A 15,822-nucleotide genomic window follows, 5' to 3' on the forward strand; every position below is an offset into this window, starting at 1 on the left:
CATGGACAGACTCGTGAAGGAATGTCTGTGAGTGTCAAATTGTCTCCACTGAGGGGCAGCAGAGTGCTGTTATAGTGTCGCAAAGCAGTGTATGGTACTGTAACTCCTGTCCCTGCCTTTAAGTCTCTTAAATACTGGAAATTATATTATGCTGGGTTTTGTTTGTTTTTGTCTACTCCCCTTGAATAGAAGTGTATTTGTATATTTTATGTGCATGTGGCGTCTTGTCTTTGAACCACTGATGTGAAAATAACCATGCAAAGCATCAAAACAGGGTTTGGCATTTAATATAATAGTCAAAATGTACAGTATTGTTTCAGCTGGACATGCATGCAAAAATCATCTCAAAAACGTCTCATGTGAAACCAGCACAAGACATCATACTTGACTACAGTTTTCAAATTAAGAATCTTTTTACACTCTCATATTAATTATCAAAGTCACAAGACATTTGCGCAACACTTTAATGGTCAAGGCTCTGTCGATAAATGGATGATTGGTTACAATATGTTCTTTAACCCGTTGTCCTAAAGGAGGAGCCAGTCAGACAGCTAACATTCAGGCCTACAATTTGACCTTTAATGCACAAAAATGTGTGTTAAAATATTTGGACTTATCTTTCTATAATGGTGTCACTTGTCACAAAAAAAGTATCAAAAGGTGGGCTTTGTTTTCAATAGAATATGATGAATCACATAACTTCCTTAAATAAAATATGCCCTTGCACTAAAGCATTACAAAGAGCTGTAATATAAAAAAAAAATACAAAATACAAAATGGAGGATTCAATCCTCTTTCAGACATTTTTCATTAGAGACAATATGACTGCTGTGACAATTGTATTCAAAGTGCATTCTTGTCTATTCAGGATTATTTAAAGAAAAGCAATTTGCAAAAGCACTGATTGTGCTTACTCGAAACAGGTTAACCACACCTTAAAAAAAACAGAGGGGAAGAGTTTTGAATACTTGGCACAAGAAAGAATCTGAAGCAGGACAGGCAGGAGGCGGCGCTCGCTCCTCGTGATAGCTCTGCTGTCACAAATCAAGGCACCGGTTGCCAGCTAATGTTATTTACGAACACACAGATTCACAGAATTGTTAAAATTTGAGTTACAGCTATGTATGTGTTGCATTATAGGAATTATAGTTCACTTTAAAAAACACCTTTGGTTAAAAGGTAAATGAATAGTTCAAGAACAAAAATGCTATGAACAGTAATACTGAATTGTGATGATTATCCCTTTATTTCAGCTGAGGGAGAAGTGGTTTATGACGAAGTGCTTTGGATTTAAGGGGTAGAAGTGTCTGAAAGTGCTGAATTCACAAGACTGTTGATTAAAAACATAATGAGTCCTGCAAATGAAAAAAACAACAACCTCACCACAGAGCACACACCCTATGGCTTTCTTAACAAGAAAAACAAAAATAAGAATTTGACTTGTGTATTTATTTGTGTTTTTGGTATTTGTATCTTAGTATATCTTAGACATCCTCAGACTGTTGGACAGTGGTGGAGTTAAGGGTCTTCGATGTCCAGGAAATCCTTTTTGGGCTGTGCTGCTCCTCTGTACCAGGCACAAGAGTCATCACTCCTCTTGATACAAGCATAGTGTTTGGCCTGTTTTCCATTGACTGTCTTCTCAAGGATCCAGTCCAACCACAGGCACTCCGCCGGGCTGCTGATCATGCAGGGGATGGAGGTGCAGCGGGTGATCTGAGGATCGGCAAAGAGACCAAGATTAGAGATTAAACTTCAAACAAACACAAACAAAAATGGTGCTAAACAGTACCCAAAAGCGGTTCTTTGACTTGTTATCATAGGGGAACTTGTTTTGCTGCTATATAGCACCCGTCTGTTGACAGTGTTGTACACCACCTTTGTCAAATAGTGCTATGTAGAGCCATCAGACACATCATATAGCACTATATTTATGAGTAATGCTAGATAATACCATGGACGAGTCAATATAAGATATATTGATATGCTTCTAAATGCCACTTTTACTTAAAATATGAATGATTATTAATCAGTTCTTATATAATGTTGGCTTAAAAGATTAGAATCCTGCACTAAATGCAAACTGAGAAACACAACATGTTTCTTTTTTAAACCTGGAATATTTTTCTTTTTGAACATGGGGGCAAAACGGTTGAAAGCCATTGCTTTAATGTATTATTCTCTGGAAATAAGCCCTTTGTAGGCAATTTTTTTGTACTGTTTGCATTCTTTCCCCAGTAAACTAAACCAAACTGAAGATCCAGTAAAGATCGCCAGATGAACAATACAGTGTCCCCACTGGCTCTTTAGCTTAGTCTCGTCTCTTCTCGTCTTGTTTTGTTCAGTTTCGTGGGGAAAAAAACAGTCGGAAACCTCTAAAGAACCACACATCGGCTTAAAAGGTTATCTACTGGTTCTTAGTTTCTGTGCTCCCCACTAGTGGACAAACTCACTGAGTACCTGAGGTCTGCTGAAGCTCATTTAAATCTTTAAACATTATTTACTTGTAGAGAACCTCTAAAAAACATACAGGGGCCTAAAAGGTTCTCAACAGGTTGTAGATCTTGGTTTATCTTAGGGAAAGCACCAAGATAGGAACCTTGACAGAATAATACATAGGCTTTGAATGTTTTCCACTCATTCTTCAGTAGGGTTTAGTTTAGTTTAGTTATGGCATTTCAACCCACACCAAAGAGGATCAGAGAAACTGACATGTATCTGCGCCTACCTTGCATTCACAGCCCATTTCATAGCGCTGAGTCAGGCTCTTCTGCTGGGTTTCACTCAAGGTGTCCCAGGGCTCGATGAAGTGACACAGTGTGATGTGCATCGTCCCATCAGTCTCCACTTTGCCTGTAGAAGAAGGAGAGTGCATTAGATGACATGAAAACGAATATACATATCAGGGAACAATATTGTTTTATTTTTTAATGTGTGATTTCTAATGTGGTAAAAGTTGTACCTGTGATGAGATACTCCTTGCCATTAGTCTCCAGGGTCACTCCGCACACAGCAGAGGTGGGAGCAGTGTAGATGACGTCGAAATCCTGGGTGGGACCTTTGAACATCTGACAATCCAAACAGAGGAAAGTACATTTAGATTCATGCTGGACTTAAGTTCATACCCCAGCATGAAAACAGTAGCTTTATCCGCACATACCTTGATTTGTTTGATGTCATACTTGATCCGCTTGATGGGGTTTCCATAGATGTCGTTGCCAACGTCAACCTCCTGCTGTCCAACCACCTTTGCCCTGATAACTGCAAAGAGACAAGAACAACCCACATTTACATTCGCTCTATTTAAAGACAAGTCAAAAACTATTGTTATGGTAAAACCCAACAGGATCTGGGTCTGTCTGTATCTGATCGAAGCCCCGCCCAGGTTTGGCATGCTGGAGTCGGCCACAACACATTGCTGTGGCTTGGATCTGAGGAGTGTGCATGTGCCAGGTGCTGGGAAGACAGAGGCAACATGAGTGTTTCATCAGCTGCAATCAGAGGGAGGAATGTGTGCTGCCTGCTCCCAGGCTCCTGGGCCGACGCAGGAGGAAGCCAGTCAGCAATCTTTGAAAAAGCTGAACTAGAATGCTCCCCTTCGCCCCGCAGGCCTCTCTACCGGCCTGCCTCTCTGTCTGGATAGAGGTGCTGACATGCAAATCAACCTTCTCTCCCTTTCGTGTGCAGCCTTTCCCCTTCTCTCTCTTTCTCTCTCCGTCTCTTGCACTCTGAAGTTCCAGCTCCCAGACTCGGAGAGGTTTGGACGAGGAAAAAAATATAACAGTTCAAGTGGAAAAATATCATCAGAGCCATACGGATGAGCCTTTGAGCTTGAAAACTGAGTATTCAACAAAAAAAATATGACTCATGTGTTTCACAATCACTGCTTCTGTCATGTGAATCCAACTGTTGAAGCACAGCGTTTCACTGATCAGAAGCCAGGCATTGTTAAATACCTGTGGATTACTGCACACTCACACGACAAAATCATATTCAAAATCAAGCTACTAAGCAGTCGAGACTTGCGACAGAGTTAATGCTAACCAGATGTTCCCTCTGAAGTTCCAGTTCAAGCCCTCGCTTTCTCAAGGTGGCAGCTACCGACTGCCTCAGACCATCACTAGCCCACTTCCTTACCAAATAAGATCAAGCCGTTTCATTTGCTTTTAATATGAAGAAGGTATGAAGCTGCGGACCATATGTGCCCTAATTTGATGACAATAGGAGCTTGGAGAACATCTCCTTTTAAGGGTCTAAAGAGCCGACCCTTAAAAAAAAAAAAAAAAAAAGAAAAAGAAAAACAGGAGGAAAAGGAGAGTGTGTGCACAGATGGAGAGAGTGATGGAGTGATGAGGATGGCTGCATTCTCCATGCAGGGGGAACAGAGGAGAGGACGGACAGGAATAGCAGTCACATTGCAGAGGTAGCCTCACAGTGCCCTGTGTATACAGGGAGAAGACAGCCGTTTAAAGCAACACTGTCACACAGGGAGAAGAGGAGGCAGGGAGCACAAAGGAGAGAGGGAGGATTTCGTTCGTGGCCAGGAAAATGTGCAAAACACTGACTTGTGCAAGCTGTGTGCTTTCTTTTTTCTTTTTTTTTTCTGCAGAGCTGCTGTGAAGTAGCAGATAGACTGACAAACAAGCTGCGCGAACGACAGGCACGGTTTAGGAAGACAAACAACGCGGAGTGATAATCTACAACCAGCGAAGATGGTTTTTGGTTTACAAACTCTGTCAAACGCTCTGAGCGAGCAGGGCTGAGAAACTCTCCAACTTCTCTGGCTACAAAGTGGATTAGTGGTAATCCCCTTCGCCTGAGTGTGCAGAATCCCACACAGATCATTTCTCCCTCTCCTAGTGTAAAGTAGGGCAGGTGAAAATATGCACAGTATGTAAAAAAAACACTGAAATGCAAGGGTTTATGTGAATGATACATATAATTTGAGCACTTGAGCTTTAAGAACAACTTTGCGAGGGTGAGAGTTAGCTCTTTAACTTGCAGTCAACGTGCTAAAAATAGGCAAATTATAATAAGATGTTTTCCTCCATTCATTATATGCAGAACTGATGCACATTCTGCTGAAGGACTGTACACTACCCCGCTAGTTTAAGTCATTTAGGCCTAATTCTCTGTACTGATAAACAGTGTATACCTAATTCTCATAGGTCATGATGATGTTTTCTCAAACAGGCTGACCAAGCCCTATACAAAAATCCCAAGTTTCAGAAAACTGGGAACTATGGGAACCATCTAATTTTCCAGTTACCCAAACAATAAACACATTATTTTGTATGTAGTATTGTGGTCATGGGAGTGCTTTAGAAAACAAAGAGAAAAAGAAGAAAGCAGGAGCATGTCATGTAATTGCAGGGCCTGTACATCCATTTTCCTCTCCAAGAAGCCACAAAGTGGTCGGACTCCGAACGAGAAAAACTAAGCTACAAATTCAAACTGACTCCTCGGCTGAATCACTCGAAGGATGCATGGGTTTAATCCACTGTTATTCATTTGTTTAGTTTTCAGAAAATGAAATTTGTTAAAAACCTGCGTCATCGTTCCATCAGTGCCAGAAAATGCTAATAGTTTGTCTTTTTTGGCACCACAGTTTTCCTTGACATTTCAGTGTTTACTCTTTTACTCTGCACGTGACAAATGTTCACATGCAGTATTATAAAAGGTGCATGTGATCACTCAAAGTATTACTTTCAGGGAGCACATTAAGTGAACCTGCCGGACAGATCGTTGCAACGCATTATCGCCATTTATTCTAGAGTTTAAAGCAGCTGAGCATGCACATACTCAATCTGGTTTTAATGGCTGCTCTGTTTACACAGCTTGCAGCGCAGGGGCTGTTTATACCGGAAGTCACGTTAGAAGGTTGGCTTTCTCTCAAGATCTCACATGATTCACTCTCCTTGTTTTCAAAAAGGTACACTCTACAGTTGCAGAGGATCATGAAATAAACTGCAAATACATAATGAGCGCAGCATATGACTGCCCAACATTCCTCCCTCTGCCTCAGCCGAGGACCCAAGGGATGGATTTCAATTTATGAGGAAAGATTTTTTTGTTCCTGCTCCGTCTGTTTTGACAAGACAAATGGAACTACATGTTCATAGCTGACCTAGTATTTTGCTTTTGTTTACTGCGTTATATATAGGGAGAGAGAAATAAGCCAGGCTGTAATGAAATACGGCAACACGGCTGAGGTCAGCCGGGGGCAGAGGTGGAAACTAACCAGTTAAAACTATAGTTTGCTTTGATCAGACTTTTAGATTAATGGCTTACCCTGCGACCTACTCGTACTTTTAATTAGGTTTTTTCAAAGTCTGTACTTTTACCTCTGCTCTTCACTGTATCTCTGCTTTACCGCCCACAACGAGAACACTACAACATCATCTTCAAAACGTTGCGAGGGACCCAGTGATGCAATGATCTCACACAATAAGTGTAGTTTCTGCAAACTTTGACTGTTCTTCCTAATTTTGAAGTTTCACTTCAGACACTGTAACTACATCTGCAAACTACTCATGTTGTTGAGTAATTTTCCGTAGGATGCCAGACACTAACTGACTCTGTCTGTGCAACTTAAGTAATTTTCACTTCAGTAAACTCTCTGACAGTAAGTAAGGGTTCCTCTTACTGCACAGTATCAGCATGGAAATACCCCACAGATGAATTTCTTCGTACTTAAACTGCATTTAATCAAAATAAAATATTATAACACATACTAATCATCCACATTTCAGATGATAGTAGACTAGTAACTAAACTAAATATGAAAACTGGCAGGATAAAAGCCTGCAGAGTAAAGGCAGAGCTAGTAATGGCAGATAATGACCTTTATTTTGACTGTGCCAGCTCAACATAACATCACATAAATTTTGCAAAGTCAGCCACCCATTCATTTTGTATGTGACTTTACAAGCGTATAACATCACACATTAACAGGTTTTCAAGAACGTTTTGGCTATAGAGGCCGGTCTCCTTGACAAAATGGTGGTTTATGTAAAGTAGGAGGGTCTATCCATGGTGCTGAAGCAGGAGCGGGGGGGTTAAGGTTATGTCAGGACCTGACCTTGGTGATGAGGTCCAGTTCTTCAAAAGATGTAATCTATGTCAGAATGATTTGGATTTTGCTGTCCGGGATCAGCTGATCAATCTTACTGTTGTGACTGCTTTTCAAAGCAACACTGGACTGGATCACCCTGATACAGACACAAACTTTTTAAAGTGCTAAATCGGGATAAAAGTGAGATTAAATATCACAATGTATGCTACCAGCTATGTAAAGAACAGGTAGAACAGCGAGTGTGGGGTCCTTCAAAACATCATGGGATACCATTGGTAGAAACTACTTTTGACTGTGTTGCTATCATTAATATAAAGCGATAAATGAAAGTTAAGATTGAGTCATTTTTGTTTGATATCGATTGACAGCTACTTGGGGGATTATTTCATTTTATATATTAATTTATTTTAACTTTACTCTACAGAAAGGCTTACTAGGTAGCCTAATGTCTACTTAATCTATGTAATGGTTCAACAAATCAAGTGTAAAATATAAATTAATGGATAAATATTTGACCTATTTAATAGTTTTACTGCATTTTCTTTTTGAATTCCACCCTAAATGCAGCTTTCCATTGGGATCACGAGAATCCAGTTGTTTTCTCATCAAAGGTATCCCAATCCCACTAAAAAGTTTTAAACAACACGTAATGAAGGTTTGATCCAGAGTGAAGAGGAAAAAAACAAATAGATCCGCACTGTTTCTACTTTGCCAAGTATATATTCGATCCAGCACCATTGGACGCTGGAATGTATGTGTCTTTTTTTTCTTTCTTTTTCTAATCCAGATCAAAACCATGACTGTATTACACGATCAAATCCAATTTCAGAAACCTTTTCTTTCTTTTGAGCAATCTAATTTGAAGATTTGATCCAATCTGACAGCCGAAATCCAATCGGATTACTGCCGAACAACTTGGCTCTGATGACTATCGAGGTTTACCTTGGTTTAGGTGTAAAAGAATCCACAGGAAAGAGCCTGATGCCCTCGACCTGACTAAATGATTGAAAGCCTGCATCTAGATTTGAATTTTTAGGCACCTCTTCATACTGTAGAGCAAAGCACAGCGTGGAAAAATAAAAGAGAGATGCATTTAAAATTTAATGTATTTACTTTTTGGTTAAAGTTTAGGAAAACTGAGAATATGTCATGTCATCAAGATTATTGGAGAAATTGACTTTCTGTATTATTATTATTACAACCTCTATAATCATCATTATTAGTAGTAGTAGCAGTGGCCTACAATACCCACATTTGTAACAAGAAATAGTAGTTAAACCCAAGTTAAATGTCATCCTAGGCAACGTCACTCCCCTCATGTGTCTTACATTATCAACCTGGCTGAATCTGTGAAGTTGCAACTCAAATTAAATCTTCTCAATTAAAAAGGTAGAAGGGAACTGCTAGGAACTGCTGACTTTTCCCTTTACAGTAAACCCTCTCCGGCAGGATAGTGTGGTTTCTTCACCCTCCAGAGCCGTGGAATCCAATGGTAAAGAGAAACCTTTGAATAAGTCAGCGTCTGTATACATACCACACACTCGGCCAGCTCGCAACCGAGAAAAAAGACCCTCAGCAAACCACCAATTTAAATAGCTGCACAAGCTGGTCACTGTTGGGACTCTCGTTAGCTTAAGGCCTGTGTTGGAGGCGGCAACAAGCAGTTTTTTGTGATGGGTGAAAAAAAAATAAGACGAGGAAGTATCCACATGACCTTTGAGAGTGAGTAAATCAAACTGCTGTTTAGTAGTCATTAAGGAAGTGCACCTTAAACCTCTCAACCGCTGAGATGAGGATGGGAGGAATCATTATTTACTCACCAGAATTAAACACCTTGTTTTGTGCTGACTTCTCATAAAGCATTAACTTCCACAAATAACAGTTAGAGGGGTATGAATAACAATGGGAAACTGAGGCAATGATGTGGCAAAAATGCTTTTGTCAGCAAAACTGTTCAAATATGTTACACTGGGTGCTGCAGATCAAAAAGTAGGAAGGCAAATAAGATAAACTGTCACTACCAAGGCTCATGAATATCAACAGATGATTACAGAGAGAAGAGGAAAAAGAGAGGAGGGCAGTGGAAAGAAAGATTGAGAGACAGAAAATTCCATCCTCCTCCCCCTGTAATTGTAAACACAAGAGCAGGGGAAGTTTTCCTCCTCAGCATTTACAGTTTACTTTGCCAGAAATAAAAGAAATGATCCTCACATACATGATATATTCAAATAAATAACAACTAAAATGCTGCTTTAGATTCATTCATTTCACTCTGTGGTTCAACTTACCGACGTCTGAGCTGCAAAACGCCTGCTGAGGATGCGATGGGGAGCAGCTGCAGGCTTCTGCTATTTCTTCCACCCGCCACAGAAACAGGATGGCCAGAGTGACAAAACAACTGTTCGCCGTCCAGGTCATCTTTAAAAAATTAATTTAAAGAGGTGAGGATAAAAAAAAAAAGTGAAGTAACAATTGAGCAGCCTAGAGAAGATGAGCAGGAAATGTCCCCAGCTTCAAGTGAGTAGCCTAACACACGGTCCACTTGTCAGAGTGTGAGATGCACAAGGCATGAGAGGGAGTTCATTCCTGTTGAAGACAGAGGCGCAGAGACTTCCTCCTCCAAAATCTGTTTTCCACTACCGTCAGGAGCAGCCGCGTTTTATTACTGCAGGCTGGCTGCAGGCTCCTCCCCTCCTGCAGCCACTCAGCAGCAGCAGCAGCACTGTGGAGGTCGGGGGCACCCAACTTTACATCCACCCCCGCAAACCCCACCGTCACCTTCTGTCACAATACTGTCGCATTAAGAGGTGGATGATTGTGTATGATGCATGCAACATCTGTTGGTACACCCTCAGCCACACGCATACGTGCAATTCTTGCACTTCTCCTTTTGTGTCAAACATTTCCCCAAATCATGACCTCAACTTTTACCTTAACTTTGACCTTGAACTTTCCCCATATCTCAACTAAATCCCCCTAAGTAACAAGATTTAAATCTAATTTAAACCTTAACATCCCAACTTGACCATCACCAAAGGAGATGAAATTATAGCTTGGAAAAAAATGGGGACATTATGTCTTATGTCTGAGATATTTCCTTATCTTACTATCTTTGTAAGTACAGAAAACGAAAGCAGACAACTATTTTTTGTGGTTTGCCATTTTAACATGGAAAAGGAAAATCACCTGATTATTCATGTAATGGACCCTCTGGGGACACTGGTGAAATTCATGGCCAACTGGTCATGGTCTGTGTGTGTGCATGTGGAAATTCTGGCATGATGATGGAGCAAAAGGCGAGGTCAGCGGGTCACCAGGATTTATTTTGTAAAAGTCATGAACATCCACGGTAAATTTAAAGGAACAGTGTATAAGATTTAAGCTGGATTTATACTTCTGTGCTGGATCAACACCATACCTGCGGTGTACGCTCTACATTTATGCACAGCCTACACTGTAGCCTGATGTGCACCTCCCCAGAAATGTTACTATACCTTGCACCAATGTGAAACCATTTCCCTCAGTGGAAACGAAGCTTTTATTTACTTTAATTTCACAGATAAGAAACAATAACTTGTGAAGATGATAAAGCCTCCACAAAAATAGAATTTTAAGTCTTGAGTGTGATTTATTTAGGAAATCACACTCATCCCTTTGCTAATTTATACAATGTAAAATGCCATAGGCTTGTGCTAATAACGTTAGCATGTTTAGTATAAGACAATTGTTTTGTCAGTGAACCTAGTGACTTGTAATGCAGCCAAAATTTAATGTTACCTTTGTGAAATGTTGCTGTTGTCCCTGGCTTCATATGAGTAGGGGAAACATCTGCTACATGCTAGGCTAATTGCCATAGGCTTGTGCTAAAAATATTAGCATGTTGTATTTGTGGAGAAAATGTGCTCAGCAAATGTGAATACTGTGAGTTATAGTGACGCCAATTTGTGTACTTGTGTTCGAAATCGTCACTATTAAGCCATGTTAAATGTGTGCTTTGAATCAACTTTATTTTACAGCACTTCACAGAAACCCCACCGCCGACTAGTGTTTTGGAGGTGTAACTGCAGAGTGACACAGACACACCACCGCACAAGTATAAATGCTTACAGCATGCGTAGGCTATGGCGTAGGCTCTGCATAGAGCTGATGCACAAGTATAAATTTCTCTTTAGGAGGATTTAGTGGCATCTAGTGGTGAGGACTGCAGATTGCAACAAAATGAAACTTCAGTCGTCATTGTTCAGGAGGTCTCTTCCTCTCCTGCGCTGGCGACGGGCTAATGTAGCACCTGCTAATGTATGCCCGCCTATAACTTACTATATGCTCACCTTATGGGCATAATGCACATAAGGTTTTTGAGCCGAATTACCCGCAGAGGTCTCCTCCTCTCCAAAATAAAAACCAAAACCCCAAAAACCTGGACCCAGTGATTAAACCGGTAAAAACAGTAAATGAAGCAGTTTTACATTTAAAAAGGCCTGCTAACCATGATACCCAAACCAAAAACGTGAATGGCCCTATCCGGAGCCAGTGTTTGGCTTGTCTGTTCTGGGCTACTGCAGAAACATGGCGATGCAACTTGTCAATCCAAACTGACGAGGTCCTGCTCTCTGTGAAGATATAAATGGCTCATTCTAATGCATCAAAAACACAGCAATTCTACACCAAAGAAAACATACTTAATACATTAAACTTCTGTTTCTGCCAATATATCCCTTTAAATCCTCCACACTGGACCTTTAAAGGATACTTGAACATCTTGGGAAGTAACTATACCTTTAAATATTCTTGCCAAGAGTTAAATGAGATGACCAATACTTTATGTATCTTTATGTAAATTATAAAGTTCCAGCAGCCAGTTTGCTGAGTGCAACAACTGAAAACAAATTGGCTCTGACCAGCTGTGAGAAAGTTTGCCTCCCATCATCTCTAATAAAGCTCATTCATTAATACACTATATGTTGTGTAGGACTGTTTCTTGGCTGGGACCACTAACTTCTTGGAGGCTCCGCTGGTTGCCTGGCAACTGTTCAGAGGCAATAAAATAGTCCACCTCCCCATCCCTAAGCTAACCAGCTGTTTGAGGTAGCTTATACTTAACAAACAGACATAAAACTGACTTAAACTTCTTAATTGTGTCAAAGATTTCCTTAAATGGAAGTTTGACCAGTAGGTGTGAGGGTGTATCGCTCTGGACTGACCTCCATCTGATCTCCAACCTTAGGTTACACTATCTGTGTAGTAACCTGACAGTATTTACAGCAGTTGCAACACATGTGGTAACACACAATGTTGTTGTGATGTATGTTCTTCCCTTCTTTTTTTTTGCATTTCCTCAATTCTGCAATGTAATACGTACCATAAACCTGCAATAACTGATTTTTACAGTCACTTGGGGGAAACAAAAACAAGCTGTAAACACAACACTACGTATCATCATCACCTTATGGTGAACTTGTTAGCTAACAGTTGCTTACTTACACATCTAGCAGTTATGGAGCAACATTAACATTCAACTGGGGTCATGTTTGTGGTCACCTGGCGAATTTAAGTACAATTTTAATCTACTTTTAGCTCTATTTTTGGTCTCTACCAACTCTGTAGGAAAATATTTAGCTCTTTGGCTGCTATATAGTATATATATATATATATATATATACACTATATGTTCCCCTGCTGTGTCTTTCTGCTGTTTGGTGCTGAGCAGAGTGTACTGTGGGTTTTTTTAGAGCTTACGCCCTGAAAACAGCTGCCCGCTGCAGCCGAAAACATCGCTATGAGAGCAGTGAGAGTGAAACAAAACAGTAAAGTTGTGGGCCACACAGCCAAACAATAAGCTGAACTTTATAAAGCTCTGTAAAGCCAAGAGGAGCTGCAGATTCAGGTGATAATTCATCACTACGAGCGACCCCTTCCACATTATCACATTGTCATATGAAACATTATTCAAAAAATGGATTAGCTGTTTTAAACATTTACGCTAATAATAATTCACAGTTTAGAAAAAACTGACATGAGTCCTGCAGTGTAATTGTCAGCCCACGCCACATAGTTATCTGTGGTTTTAATTCAGTGAAAGTGTTTATTCATGCACAGTTAGTTTCTGTAACTATTAAAACACTGTTTGTAACCAATGAAAATACTGAGGAAGTATGAAGGAGGAGTGGAGGAGTGGAGAGAAGTGACATCATCCCCTTAAAGTTAATAGATTCAATCTGGCGGCGATTCCCCCAAGCGTAAGCGACCCAAACCCCTCCGCTCGTCTGTGAAAGAAACATTATGCTATAGTCGAATTCTTCAGTTGTTCCTCATCCTTTACTCAAGCACAAAAATAGATGGCTCTTTTGTTGGAAAGTTCAGCGCTGCAACACCACCTCAGGAAACTGAGGATCTCGAGAGTTTTGGGTTTTGTGGCCTCCCGTGTTGATTCTGGCTTGGAAGGGAGAGATCACAGTGAGGGCATGGCGTGTTTGATGATTAGAGCTGATGATGAATAATGAAGAGAACCAGGAGAGAGGGAGGGAGAGAGGACTGTATCTGCTGTGGCTGTTTCGCTCCCTGACATCATATTTGGCGACCGACTGTCGGTCTTCTGGCCACTCCGGCAAATATTTCCACTCTTTTCCATAGTTGAGCATTTTTGCCTGGTTGCTTTTCCACAGGTCTGTGCTACTTGATGTCTGTGTAAAAACAGGCAGGGAGAGAAAGTGAGAGCAGAGAGGAAAATGGGACAACCAATTTAATGCCATCTTTGTAATGACTAATATCCTCTTCTTCGTCTTGGAGAGAAATTTGAATACTTATTCACCTTATCTTTGGAGTAAGATGCCATCAATTAAATAAGGAAAATTCCCAAATTCTTATAAATTTTGCAAGCCAGTATGACTCGTAAGCAGCGTGGAAGTTACCAGACACAAAAGACGTATAACAGGGACAACTACACAGATGTAGGGCGTGGAGCAGAGAGTAAGACATGTGAGAGGAAGTGACACATCTAAGACCAAATGAGTAGAAATATGCTTCCGTCTCTTTCCACAGTTTACCGAAGGCATCAGAGGAACAGCAGACGCCTTCTTCTGGGCAAAGCCTGCCGCCCCCTGTCCAAACAGTCGGCTTCCTTTGCACTGAGATGCTGACTAATGTGGTGGGCTCTGCTCAGATCGCAGCCGTGTTCCCGGCTCCTGGGCATATTTTAAATGACCTCACAGCATGACCATTCTGAGCTATTTCCCACACTGCAACTCTCCCTTTAGAATGGGGTTTTGCTCGCCAGTTAAGATCTGGATTATTGTATCAACATTTGGTTTTAATTTGTTGAAAGAGGGCGGATTTGTCAAAGAAGTGCAATGTAAGCAGCCCCCCTGTGTACTTTACCCACTACAAACTCCAAAAGGGGCTCAGGACTGGCCTGAACCTCTATCCCTTAAATTACAGACTTGCAAGGCCAGGAATACTCTCCAAAGGAAGTGCCCGGCAAGACAGAAAAAGAGGGTCTCATTGTGGGGACTGGTGGGAGCTGTGGCACTCACCCACATCCTCTGCTTCCCACCTCCTCTGCCCTGTTGCCTGCACTGATCACACAAGACCTGACCAACACTTTTCGACAATCCATCCCCCTGCTGCATGTCCGCCCCCTCCTCTTTACCGTCTTTGCTTTGATGTGACCCGGCCACGGCACAGGGGTAATTCCCACAATTTTCCATTCATCAGTACGGCTGTTCGCATTTTATTGGTGACAATGTGAGACAATGAATCAGCGTGAGCAAATTCACCTCAGAGACAGGAGGAAAACATCAGCTTGGAAACATTAAAATCATGCCATAGACACTGGGGTTAGATAACCACGATTGTCCTCAGTGTGGTGTCACAATGTAGAAGTTAGTCACCATGAGTCTGCTGGTAACCTCTGCCTAGCAATTCCAGTGATGGTTTCGGTGGAAGTGCTGCCGTCTTGAGCAACTGATGCATGCGCTTACAGGAACTTTTAAGTGACAGTTACCTAACTGATAAAATAACAGAGAAATTATTGTAGTAATTTCCTCAACAATACCATCATGTGTGGGACAGCACTTTAACTGATTAACCGATGAAACAGTTGAGTATGATCTCACTTTCAGGACAGTTTGTTACATGCCTCGACATCTGATACCAATGAACAAGGCTCCCTTTAGCACCTGTATGACACATCAGGCTTTCAGAATCCACGTAGCAAGGTGGTCGGGGTGGTTGGATGGGTCAAATAATTCACACAATGCTATAGGGCCGAAAAATACTTTTATTCCATAGCCTTCCATTGTGAAAGAGACATCTGTAAATAAGCTGATACATTTTTTTGAGTGTAGCAACCCTCCAAAATGACTCGTTTCACTATTAGAATTTGATCCATTCAGTCTAAAATCATTTCTAAGATCTAGAAGAGCTGCACAATTAAATAACTTCAGTCCTATTTAAGATAGCAACGGGCTAAACCAAAAATTAGCCACTCGGCTGCCGGCTTCCCTAACCAAATAGTTTTGTTGCCTAAACCTAACGGTGATGGTAACACAATGTTAATCCCGTGTTACAACTTGTTGTAACAAACTGCAAAGACACATTATCAGCTCGACCCAAATGAAAACACTGATGCAGGGAGCGTGCTGGCAAGCTTTTGCCTATTGACACACTTAAAAGATATGACACCAGTTGCATTCACCTGACAAATCGAAGTCCACTGTCACTCTCCTTTAAGCTCTGTTTCCTCTCCACCA

At 41.0% G+C, this 15,822-nt stretch overlaps 1 protein-coding gene across 1 annotated transcript; it reads right to left on the reverse strand.

Moving 5' to 3' along the window:
• Positions 1-271: 271 nt before the first annotated feature.
• timp2b (TIMP metallopeptidase inhibitor 2b) lies at positions 272-9,720 on the reverse strand. The gene is made up of 5 exons (XM_049561219.1): positions 9,364-9,720; positions 3,161-3,261; positions 2,963-3,068; positions 2,729-2,853; positions 272-1,716 (listed from the first exon to the last, which is right to left on the reverse strand). Exons 1-5 carry the CDS (start codon positions 9,491-9,493, stop codon positions 1,519-1,521), a joined length of 660 nt encoding a protein of 219 aa, XP_049417176.1. The 5' UTR covers positions 9,494-9,720; the 3' UTR covers positions 272-1,518.
• Between the last annotated feature and the right edge of the window lie 6,102 nt (positions 9,721-15,822).

The sequence above is a fragment of the Epinephelus fuscoguttatus genome, linkage group LG19, assembly GCF_011397635.1.
Source record: "Epinephelus fuscoguttatus linkage group LG19, E.fuscoguttatus.final_Chr_v1".
In the NCBI taxonomy this organism is placed as follows: Eukaryota; Metazoa; Chordata; class Actinopteri; order Perciformes; family Serranidae; genus Epinephelus; species Epinephelus fuscoguttatus.